The sequence below is a fragment of the Catharus ustulatus genome, chromosome Z (genome assembly GCF_009819885.2).
Source record: "Catharus ustulatus isolate bCatUst1 chromosome Z, bCatUst1.pri.v2, whole genome shotgun sequence".
Lineage (NCBI taxonomy): Eukaryota > Metazoa > Chordata > Aves > Passeriformes > Turdidae > Catharus > Catharus ustulatus.
In genome coordinates, this window is record NC_046262.2 from 21,349,820 (window position 1) to 21,375,854 (window position 26,035).

General features: G+C 37.2%; 2 protein-coding genes across 5 annotated transcripts in view; one reads left to right on the top strand and one right to left on the bottom strand.

Moving 5' to 3' along the window:
* Positions 1-941: 941 nt before the first annotated feature.
* On the bottom strand, positions 942-25,669 carry SGTB (small glutamine rich tetratricopeptide repeat co-chaperone beta). The gene is given in 13 exon segments (XM_042780167.1): positions 942-4,320; positions 5,732-5,815; positions 6,075-6,112; positions 8,853-8,915; positions 9,000-9,138; positions 12,049-12,153; positions 14,348-14,447; positions 18,150-18,219; positions 18,638-18,741; positions 23,727-23,849; position 24,293; positions 25,366-25,428; positions 25,430-25,669. Coding segments are annotated over 13 exon segments (1,242 nt in total). The 3' UTR covers positions 942-4,208.
* Positions 25,616-26,035, top strand: part of NLN (neurolysin) — a 66,699-nt gene continuing 66,279 nt past the window's right edge. For all 4 annotated transcript variants that reach the window (XM_033085943.2, XM_033085946.2, XM_033085944.2 and 1 more), the window contains exon 1: positions 25,616-25,699. In XM_033085943.2, the coding sequence (XP_032941834.1) occupies positions 25,668-25,699 (32 nt within the window). In that variant the 5' untranslated portion in view covers positions 25,616-25,667. The remainder of the gene's footprint in view (positions 25,700-26,035) is intronic.

Sequence of the window (26,035 nt, forward strand, 5' to 3'; positions counted from 1 at the left end):
CCTGGAATCCAAATTAAAAAAAAAAAAATAATAAAAAAAAAAAAGGACTACCTGGCATGGCAGTGTATTTGCATGGTACAGGTATAGCCTGATAAAGCTATGAGGTGAAAGAGTGCAGCTGGCACTAGGAGCTAGGAAGTGGAGTATTAGCCAAAGATTCTGTTGGTTGTGGTTCGCTCTTTGAAGAGAGCAGTACAGCAAATCTGTCCCAATTATCTGCAGCCATGACCAAAATAGTGCATCCCTGCAATGTCCTGCAAACAGGACATGCTGTTAACAGGCACATTATTTTCCGATGAGTAGGGAACTGAAAACTAGAACAGTAGAACTCAGGTAGTTTTATGTTGTTAAAATACAGTGGTGCCAATTATTCTTTCCATCCAAGAGGCATTTAAATAGATTTTTAATTACAAAATAGGGAAAAAAAACACCCTGCATTGCTGACTTAGATCGAGTTCTCTAAAGCATGTACAGCAGGAAGTTTAGGGCCTGATCAAGCACTACAAGTGCTTTTCCCTAGCTTTGTTTTGACAAAAACTGGAAATATTTTTGGCTGAAATATCATATGGCTACCCGGAGGTAGCCATTTAGTAGATAAAATGGTGACTGTCTTTCCTAGTTTAACAGTAGGTAAGCTAGTGTTAAAGACTAATCAGCAGCTTGTATTTCTCAGCTACTACGTTGACACATAGCAACTTTATAATTAGTTTTGACACTATTTTGCTTAATGCTTCCCATGTGTAAAATCTTAATTGTAGCATTCAGTGTTAAAATATTGGAACCAGCTTCATATATTGAGGGACTTATGTCCATACAGAAAACAGTAACTAGAAATGTGTCCTGCTCATGTGATAAAATCCAACCAACTTGAACAGGTATTTAAAGAATGCAATTTGCCTGTTACTTGAGATACATGAAAAAATAAACCAGAAAACCACAGCTATAGAGACAAAAAAGTATATAACTTTATTTAGAATGTATCTCCAAGTTAAACTACACAAATTGAAGTAGATGTAACCACATGGCAGTAAGAGGTAGGAGAGAGACAGAAATAGTAGACAAGTTGCATTATGCCAGTATGACTTTCTGTTGCCATAAAACAATCTACTCAAAGTTACAGAGCTAGTTCTATCTCAGCATGAGTGATTTGACTTTGCACTTGTTACAAAACCAAGAGTGCAACTGAAACAATTTCTAAGCTGACTATTTCATTAGGTGTCTTTATTATCATAATTAGAAGAATATACTCCCATGCAAGCAGGTTACAGGAGTTTACAACTGATTTGCAAAATATTTTCTTCTCTAACAAATTATCATACTTACACACTGATGGAACAGTAATGCTACAAAACCAATTAGGTGTAAATGTGGATTTGCTCAGTAGAATGATAAACTGCAAGTAACCTTAAATTAAAGCAATATTTACAGGGATTGTGGTTTGCCACTTTATCTAGCATGATGAAAAATTTTAGCATAAGATACAGTGTAGTTACTACACAGGAAAAGATTCCTTTCACACCCTGTGATTAAGACATGTTGCATGACTGAAACAATCTAGGCAATTTAAAGAAAAGCAGACCTTAGCATAAATGATCTCTCTGTTCATAGTTTCAGTGGAAAAGCATATAATGACAGCTCCTGTTACTGGTGTCACTGTTTTTTGTTTAGGCGATAAAGCCCTTTCTGTTAATACAAGAAACAGAGAATGTTTACCAGTAAAGAATTGTGCCAGTCAGTTGTAGCACATTGTTGAAGGCCAGCTAATGCTGCTACTATTCTAATATATACTCTGTATTATCTGAAGTAAAACCTAAACACAACAATATTGTAGCTCCAATATTACAGCTCCATCAAGACTGACTTCAAGAGTAGTTTTTCAGATAACCAATGCTTCATTCCATTTAATCTTGGGGATCATTTTCCCATGAGTCCAGTAAGCTATAGAGCTTGTTCTTGACAGTACAAGTACACAACTTCTGCCCTCTTTGGATATTAACATATTTTGTAGTTCTTAAGGAACCCTCATTAAATTATTGATACTCTGCCTTACAGCAGGAAAGTAACTAACTGCATGAGGATTGCTGTTGCAAAGTGAGAATAAGTTGAGTTTGTAGGGAGATGTTGGCAGAGCTGTCCAGTCCACCATGGATTTTTTGGTTCCCCCTATCAAAGTTAGTGAAACACTGAGCAGCTGAAGATATGAAAGAGAATTAAAAGGAACTGTGAAAGTTAACAGGATACATGCTAGGTGCAATGCTTCACCTCCAGACACGACACACTATTCCAAGCAAAACCTCTACAGTTTTTGTAGCCTACCCAGAGCCTCCATCAGTCTTCCTTCTAGATGGTATTCCTGTTCTACTCAGTGTAATTGAACTTAAGTTTCCTTGAATGGATTAGATTCAGGATCTGAGCTACCTCTGAAAAAAGATCCCTTTAGGGATTCTCTTTCTTGTCATCAAATGTTGAGTGAGAAGCTGTTACTTGAAAACATATTTAATGTAAAGCTTAAGTATCTCTACAGCCTGAAGAAAGCAGCTACACCAACTTAGGGAGAATTTTTTTTACTGCTGTATATAGGCAAGCTATTCAATAAAGTATGAAATGTCTTAAAATTGTTCATCTATTAAGCTTTACCTCTTTATTCAACAGATGGTCATATGGATCTCCTAGATTCATGTTTTCTCCAATTCTTTTCATTTCTCCTTGGATCCAACTGCATTTTTCTGTTTTAGCAGTGTAAGATTCATACCGCAGAAGCACAACTATAATTCGTTAGAATCAAGTATATTACTTAGCCCCAAATTTTGCATTTGCTTCTGCTGGAGGAGCTCTTTTACGAGTGCAAGATTAATTGGATATAAAGTTCAGGAGTTCCTGTGCATTTCTCCATCTGGGAGTGTATTGTTACTCCTCCACATACCTCCTTCGAAACTAACTGGCCATGAGAGATCACTTTGTCTAAGAAATCAAAGCAGACTCCTCAAATTAGTTTAGTTATACAAAGAGGAAAGTGTGTTGAGAGCTTCTCTGGGCTAAGAACACTGTACTTTGTATCAGAAAGCAGCGTGAACAGTAAGCAGAGTAAAAAAAGTTAACATACTAGACATACAGAAGAGCAGCAGTCTTTCAAGAGTAATATTAACTAAGCAAGAAACAAGTAGTATAGAGTCAAAAAATCTTTAACTTGACTATATAACCATCATTTTAGATAAATATGTGTAATTAAAAAAAAAATCCCCAATTGTTTAAGCCAGTGATTTATCACACAAGAATAGAAAAAGAATCCTTCTAAGGCAGTTATTTTTTAAAATTTTCAGTACTAGTTATTTGTACAGTCACAGGCTCAGTTTCAGCTTATTACAGTTAAGAATTTTAAGTTTATATTAAATACTGCATACATACGGAATGTAATACAGCTTGCCATGCCTAGGAACGTAGTGCCATAATTCTGACCTCCAGGGCTACCATCATGATGGGAGGGTATACATGGCAGTAGAAAAGCCTACAACTTCTCTTTCTTTTCCCAAGCCAAGTTCCATTTTGATTTCTGTGTATTATCCTACACAGAACTACTGTATTCTCTTTCTCTACAATGTGTGGTACTCCTTTATGTGCAGTAATCCCCTTCTCTTCTACCCAAAGAAGTTGAAAAATATTTCCTGTTACACATGAAGGTCCCTTCACAGGATTAAGGAAACAGACTTCTCAAACATGAGTTTTAAGTACGCTCTACACTTCAGCTCATTATAAAACGGCACATCAGATGGCTTATTGTTTCAATATTTCAGTATTTCAATACTGTTTAAAGGAGTAATGCCATCATGATTCTCACCATAGGAGTAACATGTCTTCTACACTAGCATTTTAGAAGTAGCTGTTGGGTGAGATCAGCACAGTACAGAACTCCTCCCCGTTTAGTAGTCCCGGAGGTCAATCTAATGCACATAATGAAATGACTTGGACTTGGGGATTTTAATAAACCACTTATTCAGTGTATTAATTTTCAGAGGAGTAACTATACATAAATGCTATGTTCCAAGTTATGTGCAAGAGATCTGTTTACCAGATTTATTCTTGTTTGCAAACACACACAAAGAATTTTCTGTCTTCTATTCAAGCAGAAGAGTTACAATGGTGCTTTTGCTACTAACTATGGTATGCATTTGGGGGTTATATATCATTCCAATTTACATCATTCCTTGAAGTCAGGAATGTTCTTCAGTGCTGCCACTCAAGTATCTGCTCCGGATATGATTTCTCAGTTGCTCTATGAGCTCAGGATTCTGCTGCTGTATCTGCTGTGCAAACTGCTGCCCCCTGTGTTGAACAATTTTAAGTGAAATCAGCAAGCAAAAGCAGTATTTTCAAGAAAACAGAATATCTCAATACAGCTGAAAGGTGCGTTGCATTAAGATTAAAGATATCTTGATTTGCACTGTTAAGGTACTTGCAGTGTTATGAATTTATCTGGTTACAGTGTCTCCAGACAGGATCATCATCATCATCAATTTATTTTCATTCTTCAGTACTATTACTTCTACTTGATAACACTGAGGAGAAAAATACCACCTTACAAAATATATTACCTTTTATGGTAAAATAACACATCTGCTCCAGTGATTTATTCCTTTCTTTTTGAGAGAATCACTCCAGCAGTTTAAAGTAAGTACTCTTAGAGTTGGTGTGCAACCTTACATTAACAGTTCCAGAAATACATTATGCAGCTGCCGACTTGTACTTGTGAACGAGATGTCATTAGTTGAAAACAAGCATACTATCAAATTTTTATGTCTTGCATGACTGAAGTAATAACAGATCTTACATCTGTAACAGTTGTAGCTTAGGAGTTAAATAGGGGAGACTAATTCCATGCATAAGAGAAGCATAACATTTGTAAAAAAATATTACTTCACGAGAAGCCTGGCTTGTCCTCTCTGTTACTTCTGCATTTTGTGCAAGTAGCAAACTATCAAGACTCCTTCAAACTACAGTGCAGGTTGAAGGAAGGCCACATTTTTATAGATGTCTGTGTAGTACATATTTTTGTGAAAATAGCCATAGATTTTTGCAGTGACACATTTCTGTCTATGATGTAAATCATAAATTACTTTTGCCCTGAAGAAGAGAAACTTAGAAATAGTTTGGAATTGGCTAGAATGCTGAAATAAAGTGAAGTTGTATGTCCTTGAAGACATCTTGGCATATAAGCAAATGGCATGTTTTTGTGCAGACTCTTCCAGATGGATATCATCATTATAGTATAAAAGGCTTGGGTCCTGATTTTTGTAAAGGTATTCTCCATTATCCTGAGTTCTCTGAAATACTCCTCATCTAAATAGAGCAAAAATTGGTTTGACTTGTGCTAAGTAAATTTGTAGCTTTCCTAACTAGTATTGAAGATACTAGGTAGTAAATTCACCCACACAATTTGAAAGCACATGTAGAAGTACTTAAAAGATTTTAAGGAATGTTTTTAGTAAGTGGCATTAGAAAATAACAACATATGAGAACCAGAAAGTGAAGCTGAGCACACAGCAGTTCAGTCATTCAGTTGAAGGAAATGCATGGAGCAAACAAACAAGGTCCTGGAAAACAAGTCTTTGAGTTTTGGTTGTATTAACAAAGAGTGGGAACAGACCACAGTACAAGTCTCTTGACACCGCACCCTTTTAAATAGAACTTGCACTACTACAAATGTGACAGTTAAAACCATGAGGTTCTTACTTACGCATGGATCAGGCTGGACAAATCTGAAAGGCCACCAACCCCAGCAGCAGGGCCACCAATGGCATTTGACATCATCCCTGACATCCTGGAACAGTTAGCACAGTGTTGTTATTGGGGTGTGCAGGGACCTTTACTGTAAGCAATAAGCCCCAGTTCTTTTTTGAATTGCTAAGAGGAATTAAGTTGCAAAGAGAAGAAACTACAGTTTTATAGTAAGCAAAATAAAATTACATTTTCAGTAATATATCTGCATTTCAAAAATAAAGCTATAAGTACTACACATCTTTTATTAATTCAAACATCTACATACATTTATTTTAATGGTACCTCGTTTTAATACTTACAGTTGTTGAATTTGAGGATTTTGCATTAAGCTTGCTGCCTAGAATAGACAACATACAGCTGAAATTATAAAATGTTTACTACTTGGTTATCACTGAGAAAAACATGGGGAAAAAACCCCACATGCTGCATTCTGTTTTGTAACTAAATTAAGTTTACATGCAGAGCAAAAAGAATTACTGCAGCAATGTATTTCATGAAAATGAAGCTGATACAATTTATTATGTATTAAAGAAAAAATAGTGGTTACAGACTCAGATATGAAAAATATGACAAGTTATTTAACATAAAAAACCCAGTACCAGAAAACTGAACAAACAAATGAAACATTGAAGAATTCCAAGGACAAATGTTTTCTACTGGACTTTTTGGACAAAAGTCTTTATTTTGTTGCTTCTCAGCCTAGATAAATACATTTTGCAACTATTAATAGTGCCAGGCATTAACAGTTAAGATTATGGCCACAAAATATTTCAGATCAAACCACAGTGTGGACTTACTTTGTAGCATGGTTTTGTGGTAACATATCTTCTCTGGTAACAGCATATCTTCTTACTTGGTAGTAAGCATGAGGCTATTTAAATTTCTCAATCATTAGGTATGTCTAAAATTATATTGCATTTACCATACTGTAAGGGTGTCTATGGACTGATACTATAGAAAAAACCATGTGATTTTTCAACATTAGTAATGCAATTCCTAAGGGAATCAGTGTCTCTATGAATGTAGCATCAGTAGACAAAACACAGTATGTACTTCTTAACTCTCTAATTAAAGATAAATCAGATAATATCCAATATTCATGTTATTCATCAATATATCAGCATATATAGATAACTCAAAAGTAAATAAACTTTTTTCTCTAGTTAATAGTTAGATATAAAATGTCACATACAGGTCAGTTCTGTGCTCAGTATAGGGTTAGTTTCTTCCTTCAGTAATAAGTCTTAGTTTAGGGGCCATAAACTGTGGCTACAAGCAATTTTCTCAAGGTCAGATAGTGAGGCAATTTTTTCACCTTAACAAAAAAACAAGTAACTACACTTTGGGAAAATAACTCATTTATTCCTGGATAATGGCCTGTGTTCTATCTACTTCACTGGGCATCTTCAGAAAACAATGTAAAAGATCCTTTCCCCAAAGCCAGTTCCATACATCATTGATTCTAAACAGACACAGGTTGTCTTAAGTACACATGTGGCCAGTGAAGTAGCACATAGAGTTCCAGGCTATTTAATCATGAGTGCCATCAGAGAACTTGCTCCCTCTTTCCTTGCCTACTGTCTCTATTATTTGGACCATGTTATCAAACCAGATGTATGGATCTCTTTTGAATGCAGCACACTTCCTCACAAAAGCGTTGGCTGAAATGTGCTGTTTCAGTGAACTTACGAGAGGGGTTTGTTTTTTGTGGGGTTTTTTTTCGGTTATTTTTCTCCAAATTCCATTCTGTGAAGTTAATTACAGTAATTTCACGATTACAAGCCACACTGTTTTAACTAAAATTTTGCTCCCACACTGGAAATGCAGCTTATACTCAGGAATGGCTAATATGTGAATAATTTTCTGACATTTCCAACCCCAGAACCGAGGTGTCAAGTCAAGCACCTGGCAGTAAAAGCCCAGGACTGCAAGATTGTTACAAATTGGTTACTCTGTTGCACAGCAGGTGGAGCCGGAATCCGGCGGCACACGGTGGGGGAAGGCGGGGGAGCTCCCTCCTTCAGGCAGCACAGACCAGGGGAGAGGCGAGGGGCCCTGTGCTGCCATCCCCACGGCTCGGGGGGAGGTGGGGAGCTCCCGTCCCTGCCTGCCGCCGCCGCGGGAGCAGGGGGGCTCCTTCCCCTCCTGCTGCCACCACCGTGAGTGCCAGCGGGCTCCATCCCTGCCTCCCACCACCACCGCGGGTGCCGGCGGGTTCCATGCCTGCCTGCCACCGCAGGGCAGCACCGGGCCGAGCGAGCCCAGCGGCAGCTGGCCCCAAGTGGCCCTGCCGAGCGGCAGTGCCGAGCTGGGTCACCTGGCCCCATCAGCCGCCCCGAGCCGAGCCAGTAAACCCCGCCATGCTGTGATTCTGTTACTATTTGGCAACTTTGTTGCATGCGGGTCCTTGCTGCGAACGACAGAGCGGCTTATAATTGGGTGTGGCTTGTGTATGGACAAAAGAACGAAAAGTTTGCCAACACCTGGCAATGTGGCTTACAGTCAGTGCGGCTTGTAATTGTGAAATTACTGTAATTACACTTAACTAAGAAAGCCATGTGGAATAAAAAAGAATACTGAGGGAGAAACACACCATTTGTTATTGTACAAAACATAAAAGAATGCACTATGTGCTGTTTATATTCATTTTTTTAACTCTTAAGTTTATTGGGGTAATTTGAAAGAGTAAGAACAGAAAGGTCTCTTTCGTAGTTCTCCTGAAGGGAGTTACTTTAGTCCTTGTATCATCATTAACTGCTCTGTGGAGAATTGAAGAAATTTTCATGATGCTGTTGACAAGGGCATTACTGTCATATCATACATAGAAACAGCATAGCTAACCTATGTGTTTTGTTTTCTATAAGTAACAGAGAATCATCTGGAAGTAAGACAGGCATTATTGGAGATACTTGCTTCACTTCTTGTGTCGAGTGTAAAATGATTTAGAAAAACTGAAATTCAATGTAATAAAATCATTGCTATAATATTCATTAAAATTGCTTGTGTTATTGAACAACAGTTGTTCCTAAAATTTCAGTTTTTAAAATGGGATAATGCAAACCTTGGGATATACTCACCATGCTAATGAAGGCAGGATTGTTTATCAAGCTTGCCATGTCAAAACTCAGTCCAGTTCCAGTCTACAAACAAATTGCAATTGAAGCTAAGTTTCCTACAAAATCCCAGTTAAAGCTATTGTAAATAGATTTAGAGAGCAAACTTACAGGACTGGACACGTCTCTTAGTTTCTGTTCTGCTATTTTCAAATTTGACTTGTAAGAGTCATTCTCTGGGTCAAGATCGAGTGCTTTTTGATAACTGGTAACTGCTTCTTGATATTTATTCACTGAGGTCAGAGCCAACCTAATGTGAAATGAAATTCTGTTTAGAACATAAATTATCCTCAAAAGCTAATGATACATTTTCTGTTCTAAGTAAAACAGTATCTCACAAATGATTTTTAGCTTGACCACTTAATTAAAACAGGTTATGCTATTGTGGTACTACTGCTTAATATAAGCACTTGCTTTTACAGAAAAGGGGGATCCGTCAAAACACATCTTGCATTGTCTGTTTCATATATATTCAAGTTTCATTAAAAACTCCTTGGTATCATCAAGTGACTTAGTCACTTTAAGAGCACAAGCTGGATCCAGCATCTGTGACTTTTTGCATAAGCTCTAAGTGTTTTTCCCAGTTCTTTTGACCCAGGAGATTATTTAGAAACTTACATGAGTAAGCAGGGCAAAGATACTCTTAATATGAGTTATGCAATGTTAAGAAACTGGACCTACAAATACAGTATTTATTTTTATATATATTTTAAAATATATACTTTTAATCTAATAATTACTATATTAAGTATTTAAATATTGAATATGTTTGATAATTATATTGTTGTCTTTATACATTTATATAATTTTTTATTATAATTTTTTAAAATACTGGACCTACAAGTTTCAGCATAATCAATTTTTGTCTCAGAGTCAATGTAAAGGTTCTCCTTTCAGATCTTGTACTTCAACAACTTGACAAATGGGTTATACAGCATACTAATATCTGTAAAATGCTGTAAGAAACCCTTGTATCAGGGAAGCCTATTTAATGTTTTGAAAAAGACTCTACTCCAGCAGCCCATTAGAGCACAGGACAGACATACTTTTAAACAGTATTTGTCTTCAAATTTCATTAGCTAGTGCATTTAAAATATCATCTTTCTTTGAACTATTCCAGAAGTCCATCTGGTTGCAGTTTCATTTTACCTGCTACTGTGTTTTCAGTTTATACTGACCAAAAAACTAAGCTGATCTTTTGCACATTTTGCAAAATATTTGTGTAACCCACATTCAGCTATCTAGTATTTCAGTTCTCCTTCTGATACTGAGCTGTATCAGCCTGGGTTGATAAACTCGTGCTTATACCCACTAACAGACCTTGGTCTTCTGTCTCATTCAACCAAGTTCAGTGTTTTAGGTACTTCCATGATTATCCTTGCTCTCAGTAAAGGTATGAAACTCCAGGACTTTCCAATATTGCTCCTGGAGGAGCCCACACACTATTAGTGTTTTCTCTCTTAACTCATTTAACCTTATGAAAAACAGTCTCCCTTTTGGCCCATTAATTTGCTAGGATATTTTCTGACCAGACAAGAAATGCAATCCATTATTTCTGTGATGCAATAGTGCTTTTTGCAGAAACAGTATTTTACGAAGTTTCTTGGAGTACAGTACAAGTCAGAACAGCAGACAATTTCTTTCCTCACACCTTCTACTCAGACAAGTGATCTTCGAGGATCATGCTGGAAATACCACCTTTAACTGATATTCCCAGTTTAAAATGGATCCCATCTCTGTATATTTGTGGCATTTCTGCATCCTTCTGTGACATAAAGAATGTCTGTCAAATTCTGAGATGTATCTCCATAATGCAGTCAGAGATAACATCTTTTGAAAAAGGAGTTTTTGTTGAGAAGGTGTTTTCTACACTGGGGGTGTGGGGGTGGGATTTTCACTTATTTCTAAACAAGCACAGTTTCCTCATTCAGCCTATGCCAAATGTTTACTCATCTGCTGGGTTAAGCAATGGCTTGTAGCTCAAAATATGTCCTCTGTTAAAACAACCAGACAATAAAATAAAGAGAAGCTTGATTGCCTGAGAATAGTCCCACTTCCAGTGTGTATCATAGAAACATTGGTCTTACACCCAGGACTCTAAAATAACCTCCAATCTCCAGTTAAATCAGCATGTAGCATCCCTCCATATCAGTGAAATCAAGGGAGCTTAAATTGTGCTATATGAAAAAACAATCTAAGGAGAGTTAAATGAAACAAAACAAACTCAACCTAAAATTTCAAAATTAATTAATCCTTTCAAAAGCTCCTTAGTCTAGGTTGGTATTAGTAAAATTAACTGTATTATGTAAATTTTTTAAGTGATAGAATTCCACCACATTCTGTCTTAAAATAAATGTCCCCTGCATGGTTTTGTCCCAGGCCAACAAGAATTATCAAAGACAGTTTCAGGGCATGGTTCAGAATTTAACATAGACCAATGCAATTTAGCAATAGGTTGTTTGGATGCAAACTAAATTTTAATAATATGGACATGAACCATTTTGTACCAACAGACTCAACAAACAATGCAAAACATTTTTAAATTTGCTGATATAAATATAACCTCAAAAGCCATATGTAACATTAAGTCCACTACCACAATATGCTTGATTATTGAAAATGCAAAGCTAGACATGTTGGAAGAATGGCCCTTCATTCAAGCCTGTGAGGGCATTCCTGACACTGTTTTCAGGTACCACTTAAAACCACCCTCAAGAGGCCACACAGTTAATCTCTCAGACATTGCTGAAAAAACCTGACAGAGACATGCTTATTCTTCCTAAAATACCTGCTAGTGTGAAGCCCCAATGCTGTTCTCTACCAGCATCATTAACTGATTCAGTATTCCAACAGCAGAATTTTGATTACTTGTAACTAGTTAGGAGGTAGGAAGAAAAGCATCATTACTTTCTAAACTAAATCCAACAAGTTGATAAATTGAAAGACAAATCTGCAAACTGATGAAAATGCTGATATCAACCATATAAAAAGAGCTGACAGTCTGATAGGGTCATCTTCAGAAAACTGCTGTACTTACTCAACAACAATGTTCTGTAAGTGAATAAAACAAACTTTGTTATTTCCGAAGATCATATTTCAGAAAATCTATGGTGATGTACAAATGGGTCTTCAGTGTTTACTTAGATTTCTATTAGCTTACCCCATTCTTCCATATGCTTTGCTGTACTTTGGATCTATTGCTATGGCACTCTCACAGTCTTTTATGGCTTCCCTGAAGTTGTTGAGCTTACTTTGAGCAGCAGCCCTAAGAGAGAGATGGTAAGGAACTGAACCTTTGTCAAAAAAATCTCAACCAACTAGCCAAAAACACAAAAAAACCCCACAAAACAAAACAAAACAAAAAAAAAACCCAAACCAAAAACAACAAAACTCCAAGCCTAGATATTCACATGTTTGTGACTTATTTAATCTTACTGACTTTTCACTTGCTATTTAAGCTATCCTTAACTTTCTTTAATTAAGTAGGACAAGCAAATGTTGTAAGTATGTGCATTGCTGGACTACAGTTTTGAAGAACACACACCCATCTCTGAGGATACAAAGGACAAATAATTCTAAGGAACTGTCAAGTTGTAGTTTATGTAAAATCCCTGTTTAGGAGAAATATTTTATACAATTGATGTTTCCCAGTAAGTATCATTTTACAGCCATTCAAAGGAATGCTGATTTTTCCCTGCTCAGGGTTTTAGAAGTCAAATCAAGCATGTAGGTAAATCATAATAACATTTCTCAATAACCTCTGCATTACTAAATTACAGTTGCATCTCTGTAATGGAGAAATACTAGATGTTGCAGATATTAATATAGTAAGATTAAAGACTTGAGCCAATTAAAAAGGACATTGAAAAACATTAATAGTAAAAACTTCACCAGTTTGAAAGGTCTCAAACCACTCTCATTTATTCTTCCTTGATTAAAAAAACATAGTAGAAATTCTAGTATTTTCATTGCATAAAGCATATATAATTTTTATTAACAATCCTTTCTCTTGTGATTAGCTCCAAATTGTATGGGTTTTTCTGACTTTGATTAAAATGTCTTCTGAGTGGGACTACTTATCTATTTTGGGCTGTTAAACAGTTGTCCAACTCCACAGATGCCAGTGAAGATTTATAAATAAAAGCTAGGGGCAATGCTTGTTCTCACGTGTGTTTGAACAGAAAACATGTTTCTGTGTTCACAAGAAGATTTACATGGCCGTCTAAAATTCTGAGGGCATATCAGCCCACCCTTTTCTGCACTGCTGTGAATAAAACGCAATCCGACTGAAAGCAGCATGTCCCCATGGCTCCCAAACTGCTACAATTCCCTCTCAAACAAGCTTAAGATAAGGTATATACTCACTGAAATACTCTTATCATCTACAAAACTCTAAACAACTCCTGTTTTCTTTTAAATAATTACATACAATTCTGCTCTTGCTAGTTACAACTTTGACATTTAAGCCCCTACTGAGGAAACTTGCAGTGATTTTGTTGAAGCTTTAGAATCTGATGTGGTATTTCCATTTCATACATAAAGTGACTTGTGATCAGTTTTCACAAGGAATATAGGTGATTTATAGTTTTGAACTGCCATCCTAAAAATGTAAAATGTTAACAAACTGCATAATTTCCATTCTCTTTAAATGTGCTTTTAAACACTGAATCATTTATCCCAAACTAAACTCTGGAGCAATGGATGCAGAGCTTCAGAAATAACATAATCCAGTGAGTACAGTGTCACAAGGTCAGATTGACAGCACTTAAGTTAATATATCCTATCTCCTTAAATTAATAATGGACACACTCTAGAGGTGGGCTCATTCCAGTAAGGCCTAATTGAGACTGCCTTTGCTCTTGGGCTGGTCTTCCACACAGTGTTCTGCAAGAGCAGACAGCTGTGACTAGGTTAACATGCCCTTCCAAGCTTACCTGCTGCCAAATCACCGTCTTCTTCACTCATGATGGTAAAGAACAGATTAGATAAGAAAACTGTAATAGCAGCACTGTTATTTTTCAACAGGTTACACATGAATATACTGAGTATTTACAAAATGCTTGAAATCTCCAAAATAGTATTCCTGCATTGATTTTTTTTGCCAGAGGTAGGTAGAACTCGAGGACATAGAGAGTGGAGCTGAGTCACTAGAACGCCAGAGAAAAAAGCTTTTACTACTCTCTGCAGGTTGGAAATCACAGCTTACCTTATGATTTAATATGGAAAACCTGATGCACACAATACCTGGTCTGAAGAGTTGTAAGTAATTTTAAAGCCCATTTTAACTGATACAGATAGGCTGAATGAACTCACTTTCATTCTGATTTTACAAATCTAATAATAGATTTCTAAATAGTTGGGTTTCTAGCCTCATATTACTTTGATCTACTTCACAATCTATCTTTAAAATAATGTTAACAAAGTCCAGGAATGAGAGGTGTGTATCATTTTGGTTTTACCTGTTGCAGTAATACACTGCATTGTTCGGATCCAGTTCTATAGCCCTAGTGTAACAATCCACTGCAGCACCATAATTTTCTTCCTTCATATGATTATTACCTGAAATAAATTATAGAAAGCTCTTAAATAATTAGATGAAACTTAGTAGTTAGATAAGACAGCTCTGTATGAAAGAAACAGAGTAGCTACTTTGTAGCATCTATATAAATGAGTTATGACTGCACTTTTTTGAAAAACATTATTTTAAACAGAAAAGTCATGGATTAATGCAAATAAAAGTATCTACTGTGTCTGTGAAGTTCAATATGTACAGTGCAGTACATCACAGAAACCTTCCTCTTTTCATCTTGGTATTTCAGATTTTCCAACTAGTTTCTGCTGTTAAGGAAAGATCACCTTACTGAGAAGTGTCATTTTAACTGCAGTTCAACTCTAGTACAGATTCATCAGTCTTAACTATCTTTACAAGCCCAATATGCTATGTTAATTTTTTAATCTCATTTTCTTGTATGTCTGAACAACTTGCTTTTAACTACCTAAATAACACAAAAAAATCAAAAGTAAAACTAAGTACGTAAGCCCCATTTTTGTGATACTACATAATTAAATCATTAGGATAATGAAAAGTATGTATAGCATAAGCAATCTAAAAGTATTTAGAAGGAAAATTTCTCACCAAGGAAGCTTAGAACTTCTCTGTAACAAAATTTCATATTTCATGAAATAAAAGGGAAGTTTTATAAAGTCCAATGGAAAAAAAAACAGAAACATTTATGTAACTTCTCTATGGAAAATTCTGGACTAAGGTCTTTCAAAGCAAAAGACACCTTACACATTCTTTTGTCCCCATCACAAAGTTATCCTGGTAGTTTCTCTTTTTCCTGATGACACAGTAGTAAAAAGCCCTAGTTCAGAGTGCCCAAACTTGTCAGGGGTCCTGCTATCAATTTTTGGCCAGTGAGATCCTAGAGAAGCCTTGATTTCCTAGAAATGTCAAGAAATGGTCAGGAAAATTATAGACTTCCACTGACTTCTTGTATTTTGGCCAAATATTTAAACCTTCTCCTAAAATAAACAGTTCAAGGGATAGGTCAATAAGTTACTACTGATGTAGGTAACTGCGTAAGCAAAGGCTAGAAAAGTTCGGTCAGTGCAACAGTTTATCTCTGAGAGAAAGCAAGACTGTGGAGCAAGTCCTCAGTGCTTGCACTAACTGAAACAACTGTATACTTGCATTTATTTGTGAACACAGAGCTGAGTGAACAAAAGTAACAAAGATTTAAGATTTAAATAACAAAGTATCATCAAAGTAGTACAAAAACCACATCTTCTAATACTGTTATATTAGATTGTAATTATAGTAAGCAGTTCCTTCCAGTAAGAAGGCACACAAACTGTATTTGCATGTATACCTTCAAAATACACACAGTAACAGTTATCTTTCTTGTTTCTAGAGGCCTACTGTTTACGCAGCTTTCCTTTGTTGTAAGTTAAAGATCTGTACACTAAATTATGTTGTGAGACAAAAAAGCTTTGCAAATTAGCTGCACTCAGCAAGACTGCAGCAGTTAATGTTCCTTTAAAACAAAAATGCCATCAATGACTATCAGCATTAGAATTTCTGATAGTGGTCTGAATATGACCCAGGGTACAAGGCTAAGTTGGAGATAGTATCAGTGCATACCCTTCTTGTTATCTCTCTTTGCAGCTGCAACCTTGCTAAAGGAAAACAGAAAAATAGCTAGATCTACTAATCCTGCTGAGATAAGGAAAAGCAACTATATTATTATATTCTAATACTCTATTTTATAATTATATTTTCTAATAATATTCTATTTCAATACTAAACCCTTAAGACAAAAAAACCCACAAATGGTTATATTTTTGGACATGTGTCCTCTAAACTGAAAATACTGTATTATATACTATTGTTATAATTATGCTACAATTGTGGTAATAAAACAGAGATCTTCTTACTATCAGGCCACCATTACACTATACAAATTTAATCTGTACTCTTACACATCTCAAATTAAGCCAAAGTGTCAAATCATTTACAAGGTTAGGAGAGTAAATTCAAGTATTGAATAATCTGCAGGGTATATTACTTTCTGGTTACCAAGACAGAAAAGACAGCTCCCTGATTTTGTTTTGCCATTCATTAGCCAATTTCTACAAATATTATGGCTGGTTTGAGACCAGAGGAGGAGCAGGCTTGTGGCCACAAAGATGAGGGAAGTCATTCCATTGGTAAGGACATATACATAAAAATAAGGAAATCACAGTTATAGAATTATGATATTACAGAAGATACACATCAAATAGACTTCCTCAAGTTATCTAATTTATTTCCTAATTTGGGCTAGAAAATACTCATAACTGAAAAGCATGATAGTGGTGATAGATAATATGTGTGTGAACATGTGGAAGATCAAAACAGAAAGCAGGAAACTGTATTTTAATTTTATTATAGGAAATTACCAAAGGCCTTTCAGGCAGTTCAGAACTGCTTACTAATGCCCCTGACAGATGACACTGTAATTGGTCCTTTGTTGAAGTTTAATTTTTCAGTAGAGCTGTGGAATTACTTTGGTAAAACCACACAGACTAACACATATGACACACTAATTTCATTTCCTCAGTCTATTTCACAGACTCTTGTGGACTGAAAGATAGCAAGACTGAAGTCAGATTTAAAACAGCTATAATACCCACACCTGCAAAGTGCTGACTATTCCTATAGTTCAATAACCATACTGAGACCTATTCTTCACTTTCCATGAGTTGGCAGTAACAGCAGAACAAAAAGCCAGCATGCACAGCAGGTAGGTTACAACTAACACATCTTCACTTGTGACCTAACCGTGTTTGAACTCTTATACTCAGAATTAAAGAGTTAGCAACTTCAACAACGAGGAAAACTTACTTTCAGAGCCAGTAGTGAACTGCATTTATACTTATAGATGACCAGTTTTAAGGTAAGAGACATGGAATTAATTTTAAAAAACAGTAGAACTTCTTCCACATTATTATGGAAATTTTGAGAGGAATACATCTGCCTTGCAATTAGAAGTTTATTTCCTATAAAACTAAACTACCTGAAAATGTAACAGGTCAAACAATGTGATTCATAAAGCATCAATTTGTAACAATTCATAACAGTTATCAGAGTTACATGCTTCTTTTCCATTCCCCTCCCCTTCTTTTTGAGGGGAAATAACATGGATTCCTTCTTTGGCAGCACAAGTGACTTCTATGGTACAGCTGCTTTTCCTCACAGAACAGCAATAACAACTGCCAAACGGAAAATAAACAACTGGCTTGTCTGCAATTTTTATAAAGCACACAAATAATTTCACATATGTGAAATATTAACCCTAGTAAGTTCACAATTTTTCCATTGGCTTCTGTTGGGTCAGTTTTTTAACCAGTGTTTAACATCACATACCCATTTCAATAAAAGTAGAAATTTGTGTAACAATTCCATGTGCAAACAGCCAAGCAATAGCTTTTCATTCTTTAAAGTTTCTGCTACTAAGGAATGTTTCCAGCTTTACATGTTATCCCTTAGATTTTAAGCAACTTCCTGAGCCAGGAAGAGAATAAACATTATTTCCTTTGCTCCTGGATGGAACAAATCACCTAGCCCTCTTAACAACATAGTAATCACTGGAGAATCTATAAGCTGAAGTTTTTTTGTGGGGTGTATGGTACTATACTGCTGCTATACTATCACTACCCACAAAAATGTAAAAATGTAGTAAGAGCGTAAGGCAATTTATTTCTATTTTAATTACAAACCTTCATCCTTCAGTTGGTCAGCCTTTACAATGCCTTCTGGTAAAGAACATGAGAGAGGCAGCATGTCATTCTGTATGGGAAAAAACCCAAGATTTTTTCCTTTAATATGTAAGCCCCGATTTTATCAAAAACTTTCAGAAAGAAGTGAGAAGCATCAGCAAACTGTGAATGACCTTAGGCATCAGGCATTTATTTCTGGGAATTGCAAAATGCTTAAATGAAAAATAAAAAGCTTCAAGTGAGAATGAGGCATCCACTCTTTAGTAATTTTCTATATGGAATTTTCCTTGTCTAGATTAAATTAATTCCTCCCACTGCCCCCAAAAATTCACATTATGCTAGCTTTTATGGAAGTCTAGGGGTTTTTTCATATTTTTCTTAAGTTTTCACATAATTTTGACCTATATAGCACTTTAATATGGTTTATACAATATTAAACCTTACCACATGTTGGCAGAGTAACTCTAGAATCTAAATTAAATTCTTACCTTTTGAATAGAATTTGTGAATATTTCTATCAAATGCTGTGAGGATGCAAGATGAGTATCTTCCAGGGTAATCTTAAACACAGTCTCCAGACACTGAATTGCAACTTACAGGAAAAAAAATTAATAACATAAGTCACCAGTTTCTCAATAGAAGCACAGCTTCACTAATTTATTTATATAGCTGTGACTCACTTCCTTATTGAACTACTAAAAGCAGCTCTTTGGAACATATAAAAAAATAAAGAGAGGCTACCTGATCCCCGCAGAATTAGCTTGCTGAAAAAGATCTAAGATATAACAGTCCACATATAGTTTGGCCATTACATTTAAACCAATTTAAATTATAATTTCAATTCTTTCACTCTTACAGATTTTTTTTTAAATATAAAAATGCAGTGATTTAACAAAATACCACAACTCATAATACGACTATGAATGTCCATGTGTCACACACCCCACATCAAAGCACACAACTGGCATAAATTTGTGTGTCACAACAACTGGAAGAAAATGGCTTATCTTTACTGTACAGAATAAAGTCAAGATACTTATTACGCTTATCTTTCTTTGGAATAAAATATATTTATTTGGAGATACTTTAGAAATTAAATGCTGTATTAATCACAAAACTTTATCCTATAAAAAATTTATCTTCAATATCTTTTCACATGTTCTGTGTGTAAGGATTAAATGGGCCTCCCAAACCTGCAATAATTCAAATACACTCAGAGTAAAAATGTAGGATTTTTATCCCTATCTGAAGTTTTAAATATGCTCATATTTTTAGACAAAAGAAGATCAGTGGCAATCACTATATACAATACTGTCTATATACATACATACATCTATATATATATGTACACACACACAGTTACGCTATTGCAAATGATATAATTATTTTCCCTATAATCTTAAGAGCCTAGTAGAATGTTTTTATTAATGTGTATCATCTAAAAGTTTTAGACTGGACACTGAGGAGGAACAAAGAAGGGTCTTTATAAAGCCTAGCTTGAACAGAAAAATGGGATGTTTTAATATTACAGACAACCAGGAGTATCTGAATTCAAATTAAGTATTAGTAAAAGCAGATTCATAGTATTTAAAGTTACCCTCAATTTCATGTTAATATAATAAATACAATTTGAATTATTAGTTGCATTACAATGAAACAGAACACTGATCCAAAATTAGAAAAGTAAAATTACTGAAGGTTAACACAGTAAGGCCAGTTTTCATCTTCTTTGTCACAGCTGGCAAGAAGGAGGGGGGACAGATTTGTAAAAGAGATAGTGAAACCTAGATGATGTAATTTAAAAAAATATATACATAATAGAAATTTCTAACAAACAGTAGAACATGACACAAACTTAAAGTTGATAACATGTAACAATTGAATACACTGCTAGATATGCATATAAGTTGCTCCTATAATTTATAAATCAATTGACCAGGTCGTAAATCACCCAGTACTCAGGGATTTGGGTTAAACTTCTTTGTCTCCTGCTATGTGAAAAACTTAATTCTTGTAAACACAGACTATGCTGAATTTTAAAATATATATAAACCCTTAATATTACTTTTTGTTACCAGGTCAGTTATAAAATCAGTGAAATAACATGTGTCCTTATATGACTTAATAGGAAACTACTTGCAATTTTTTACTTACTAGCTTTCCCCGCCAGTTTATTTTCATCAAAAAGCACTCCCTTTTCTGAATGCCTCTCCTTATTTATAGTTTTGCATAAATTTAAAATACAACCCCATCCTTTCTCTTTCTCAAGGCATCAAATCTATGACACCAAATCTCTATGGTATAGAAGTTTCACAAAATGCAGAAGTGCACATTATGTATAAACAAAATTATTCTGACTATAGTATTATTACTATTCACCAGTTTCATCAAATAATTAGTTGGTGCTGTGAATTCCCATATTTCTCCTTTAAGTGGAAAATGGAATTTAAAATCCTTTTATCTATCACGAATTTAATAAAATTAGGGCCTTTTATAGGATGAATCAATAGGTTAGAATAACCACTGGCTAAATGCAAGCCAACAATGGAAACGCACATAGAAATAGATATTGCTAGGCTGAAACATTTTCATATCAGAAATAAGCTGTGACAAGGTCAGTAACTAACCAGTTTTGGTGCTACACAAAAACACGACTCCAGTAAGGTGCCAAAGGAGTGGCAACTTGTTTTTTGCCTGAAAAGTTTCTCAGGAGGCCAGTCTGCCAGCACCTTGCTAAGCCATTTATCAAAATGAGGCACTGTCAAATGCTGCAAGCTCACTACTATCAGGGAAAGACTTGATGCACCATGTGGCTATACACCTAGGATTTCTCCTAGGTCTGATATCAAAGGCCAAAGTTACCTGTTCTCCCAATTAGCTCTACTATCACCCATCTAGAGGTAGCTGAAGCTTGAAGTGACTACCTTGCAAACCAGCAGAGATGCCGATTTCCCTGCTGAACAGCCAGGGCTCACACAAATGCCCACTATCTGACAATACCAGTACCTGAACTATGCTGGAACTCAGGTCTATATTCCCAGTGCCACAAAGCTCCAGGACTTTTGCTGTCCAAACACAAATCTGCAACACCAAGCAACATGAAGGCATCACAGCCAACATGCAGGCTAAATAATGAGCATTAATTGGGCTGCTGAGGCCCCCTCAGTACTTGCTGTCATTTTGCTTCATCTTACACATAACCTTACCCATGCCAAGTACCACATGCATCCGCTGCCTCCCTGTGTTGGAAACACTGCCTTACAGAAATTAGTTGTGGTATATCAACCATAGAATTAAGAAGAAAATCACAGCCTTGTGCATGTTGTAGAGAGTTTTTGCTTTAATCCCACAGAAATAAGTGCTATAGAAAAGAAGAAAGAAAGGGAGCGACAAAGAAACAAACTACACCCTGTAAACAGGAAAGAGAAATAAATGCAAATTAAACACAGTCTAAAATATAACTTGGAAGAAGGGAAGTTTCTAGTTCATACAAAAGAGTTGAGCACTAACCACCAGGGATCTGTATCACTGCTCCAGATGCTAGGGGAATGTATTTCTCTGGTCTACCTTCCAATTAGTCTGCTTTCTCAAAATAAGGAATTTTTATTCATCAAGCAAGTCCGAAACTCCTAAAGGAAATTTACACTCTCACTGACATTTCTATGTAATTCAAACATGCAGTATATAAGTTATGATTGAATATGAATACCTCCTAGACTCATTTTATAAAGGCTTAAATCTTTTGTGATGTTCCATCTCTTTTTTGTGTTGTTTTATGGGAAATGGGAACTGTTTGAATTGCTTCTTGGCACACTCACTTAATCATACAGTGTTTCGTCTTTTCATAGACACCAAGTAGGTACATAAGGTACCAACAAAAACTATCAGTCAATTCTTTTCATCTCTTAGGTCTCCACCTAACATGAAACATTTCAGTAAGACTTGGCTATTGCTACTGTACATGCACTAAAGATATTTTGCACAACTAAAATTAATCTATTTTTCAGAATGCCCGCCTCTTATCCTCTAACACATAGCATATGGTACCATGCTTACAGCAGAGCACAAATCTAAAAATAGGACTTTGGATCTGTATTAAAATGGTAAATCTTGCATTGGCTTTTAAGCATCACTGAAGTTTTGTAATATTTTTAATTTAGAAAACTGAATCTTAAAATTGATTCTTTCATATATACATTGGCTAAGGCTGCACTAAGACATGTTATCAGGTAAATTTTCAATCATAACCCAATGTTTACCAGCTTCATTATAAAAACAAAAGTAAATCTCTTCATCTGTCATTATATATGATCTCCAAAAACATTGTGTTCTTTCATGAGATGAACATCATCATAATCTGACACAGGTTAAATTTGTTGATAGCTGCTGCTTTTCAAGTGTACAAAATGCTCCAGGTTCTGATGTAAAACCAAATATTTTGGCTTTTATTCCTTTGGAACTATCCTTTGAGTATAATGACATATAATTCTTGTTTACTTTGGTGATCAACTACACTGGACAACCAATAGATAATAGAAGGAAGCACACTCCAGGTTTGTCTTTTCATTTATGCCTCTGAGAAGCAGGACTTGCTTTGCATCTCAGCAAAGTCTCACCATGCCCAAGATTTCACAGAACTCAGTGATCAACTGCACTACTGGTCCTAGACTTCTCCCTCCAAATTCCTCTTCTGGCTGATGGACACAACCGAAGACTGCTTGAAACAGTAGATCTTTTTAAAAGATGTTACGAAAAACTTACTACAGCGTTAAGACTTAACTCTCAATTCTACATTCTGATACCACCTGACATGAAGTCTCCAGGAATTAGGGAAAAGGAATAAGAGCAGTATGAAGAACATTAAATACCACAAGGTTACAAAGACCTAACGAGTATCTGTCAATAGAAAAATACAGAGTGACTATGTCTACAGACAGATGAATTTGGGTGTATAATAGAAGCTAGACCATACTGAAAATATTCACTATCACATATTCTTTGGAGCCAGTACTCAAGTGAAAAAGAAATGCAAAGCATTTATCTTATTTTCTTAGAATGTCTTTTTCCTCACAAATAACATAGAATCCTTGAAAGTAGGAAACAATTCTTCTCATATAAACCAAGACCAATATAGTAATTGTTTTACTTCCTCTGTAACCAGCAGAGCTACTAACAGATATGAAATGCAGAAAGAAACCAAACATAAGAGAGAAAGAAGCAGCAGAAATCTGCAGTACACATACACAAGTCATCCACAGTAGAATCACAGAATTGTTCAGGTTGGGAAAGACCTCGGCAACTGATGTGATTTAAAGTGCCTGTTGCTCAAATTAAGGCACTACACATTTGTAGCTTTATGATACTTTTAAAAGGAGAGATGTCTTAAAAATAATAATCTCAGAAACATTAGGATCATGATCTTATTTGCAGATAATATTTTGTGGCAGTTTCATTTACATCACCAGTTACTTTCTGTGATATTATACATTAAGGAATTTAACACATGTGTAGGTATTATATACACACACACACACATATATATAAATAAGAATATATGAAAGCACCTTTGTTGCTTACCTTCCAAGCTTTCTTGTTCATCTGGAGTGAAAGTATCCATCTGACTCTGTTCTCTCAAGAAATGGATGACTGCATAAACTAAGCGCTTGACTGATGACATGTTGAAATTGTTTTCTGTTATGTCTTAAAAACAACAGAATCTCTTATTTTAGATAAATGAATTCCTACAGTATTCCAGCCTCCTAGTTACCTCAGTAAGAGGTACACACAACACATAAAACCTAATCCTTCACCAGAAAGCCCAATAACATGATGCCTTGAAAAAAGCGGGATTTGCATGTATTAGGGAAAACTGCTACAATTATGTAGTCTATCAGCAAAAAACCCACATATTTCCTCCAATTCATTACTAGAAGAAAAGTCCACCAAGGCTAAAATAATTCAGCAAATTATTTTTCATTTATACTCTTTTTGAAATGATTTGCACTTTATTTACATATACACTTGCAAGTAGGAGCACATTGGTTTTTGAAGACAAAACCAATTTAAAAGCCACTGAGATAAATATAATAGCATAAAGAAACACACTTCAGTAGAAGTTGTTTTATGATATGCCTTGGTCTTACCCTTTGATAAAAGACATTCTATGGTGTGTGTGACACACACAGTGTTATCCTTTGATAAAAGATATTCTATGGTGTGACACAAGTGTTACCGTTTCATAAAAGGTGTTCTGTGGTGTGACACGCTATTATACTTTAATAAAAGGTGTTCTATGATGTGACACGGTGTTATCCTTTCATAAAAGGTGTTCTCTGAGGTGACATGCTATTATCCTTTTATAAAAGGTGTTCTATGGTGTGGCATGGTATTATCCTTTCATAAAAGGTATTCGATGGTGTGACTTGCTATTATCCTTTTATAAAAGGTGTTTGATGGTGTGACACAGTGCTATCCTTTCATAAAGGGTGTTCTATGGTGTGATATGGTGCTCTGAGCAGTTTATTGTCACTTTGGACAAAGAAATGGAACACTGTGACCTCAGTGCATACTTGTGATTAGTGACACTACTGGTTCAGTCTGATTTCCATTGAGCATCAGCTGGAAGTTATATAACTTGGAGGACAATTTTAGTCACAACTTTCCAAGTTATTTTTCCTTAAACCATTTTGATTTAAAAGGGCACACACAACCTTATCCAGTTCTCCAAGCAAAGCGGGTTTGAAATGGAGCATTAAATGAATGGAAGATCAGGACAGCTCTGGCTACGTTATTTTCTCTCCACAACCCGCGAGCAAACCAGTGTGCGGCCAGACCCACACCAGGCAAATCCTGTCCTGGAGACGGGGAAAGCCGGGAATGCCACCGGCCGGGGATGCACAACCCAGGGACACCGGGGTCCCTTCTCCGCCCCCAAGAGGGACAGCGCGGGTCCCACCGGCCGGGCCGCGCTCCCGCCCCACGCCCACCTCCCGGTCCCTCCGAGGCCCGGGTCCGCTCGCTCGGGCCCCAAGGACAACTCTGCAGCAGCGGCGGCGCGGGCCCCTGCCGGGCACTGCATGGACCGCGGCCGCACCGCCGGGGGCCCGATCCGCCTCACGGGCCCCGAGCTCCACGGACCGGGGGTGCGCGGAAGCGGCGCGTAGCCTTCGCACCCCTGCTTTGCTGCGCTCGCCGAGGGGACAGGCATCGCCCTTACCTGCGGGATGTGGCGAGTACGCGCTGCCTCCGGCTGCGAGACACCAGGGACGCGGGGGCGTGCGGGGGCGTGCGGAGGCGGCGGAAGCGGATGCGCAGGACCGCGGCGGAGCGGGACTGAGCGCTGCACCCGCGGGCGGTGAGAGGGCGGCGCGGCAGCGGGCACAGGAGCAAAGCGGATTCTTCCTCTCCCTATCCCTCCTCCTCCTCTTCTCTGTCGCTTGTCCTTCCTCCTCCGGTCTTTTCTCCTCCTTCGTTCCTCCTCCTCCTCCGCGGCCGCCCCCGCCCCCCGCGCCGCCCCCCATGCTGTCGCTGTGCGCGGGCGCGGCTCGCAGGTAGGCGCGCAGGGCAGGTGGTGCAGCCGCGGGGCCCGGGGAGGCGTGGGGGGCGGCGGGGGGCGGAGGGGCCGCCCGGCCGGCCTGGAAGCCTGGGAGGCCCGGAGCCGCCCGCGGCTGGCGGGAGGTTCTCGTTCCTCGTTTGAGGAACCAGGCCTGACCCCCGGGCCGAGGAGGAGCTGCCGCGGGCATACAGGGCGCGCTCCGGGCCAGGCAGACCGTGGGGCAGGAGACCTGACTGCCTGTGGGGTTTATTGCCTCAGCTCCTGGGGCGATTCCCGCAGCCTGCCCTCCCGGCCGTGAGCTCCGTTATGCGCGGCTTCCAGGTGGGCAGGA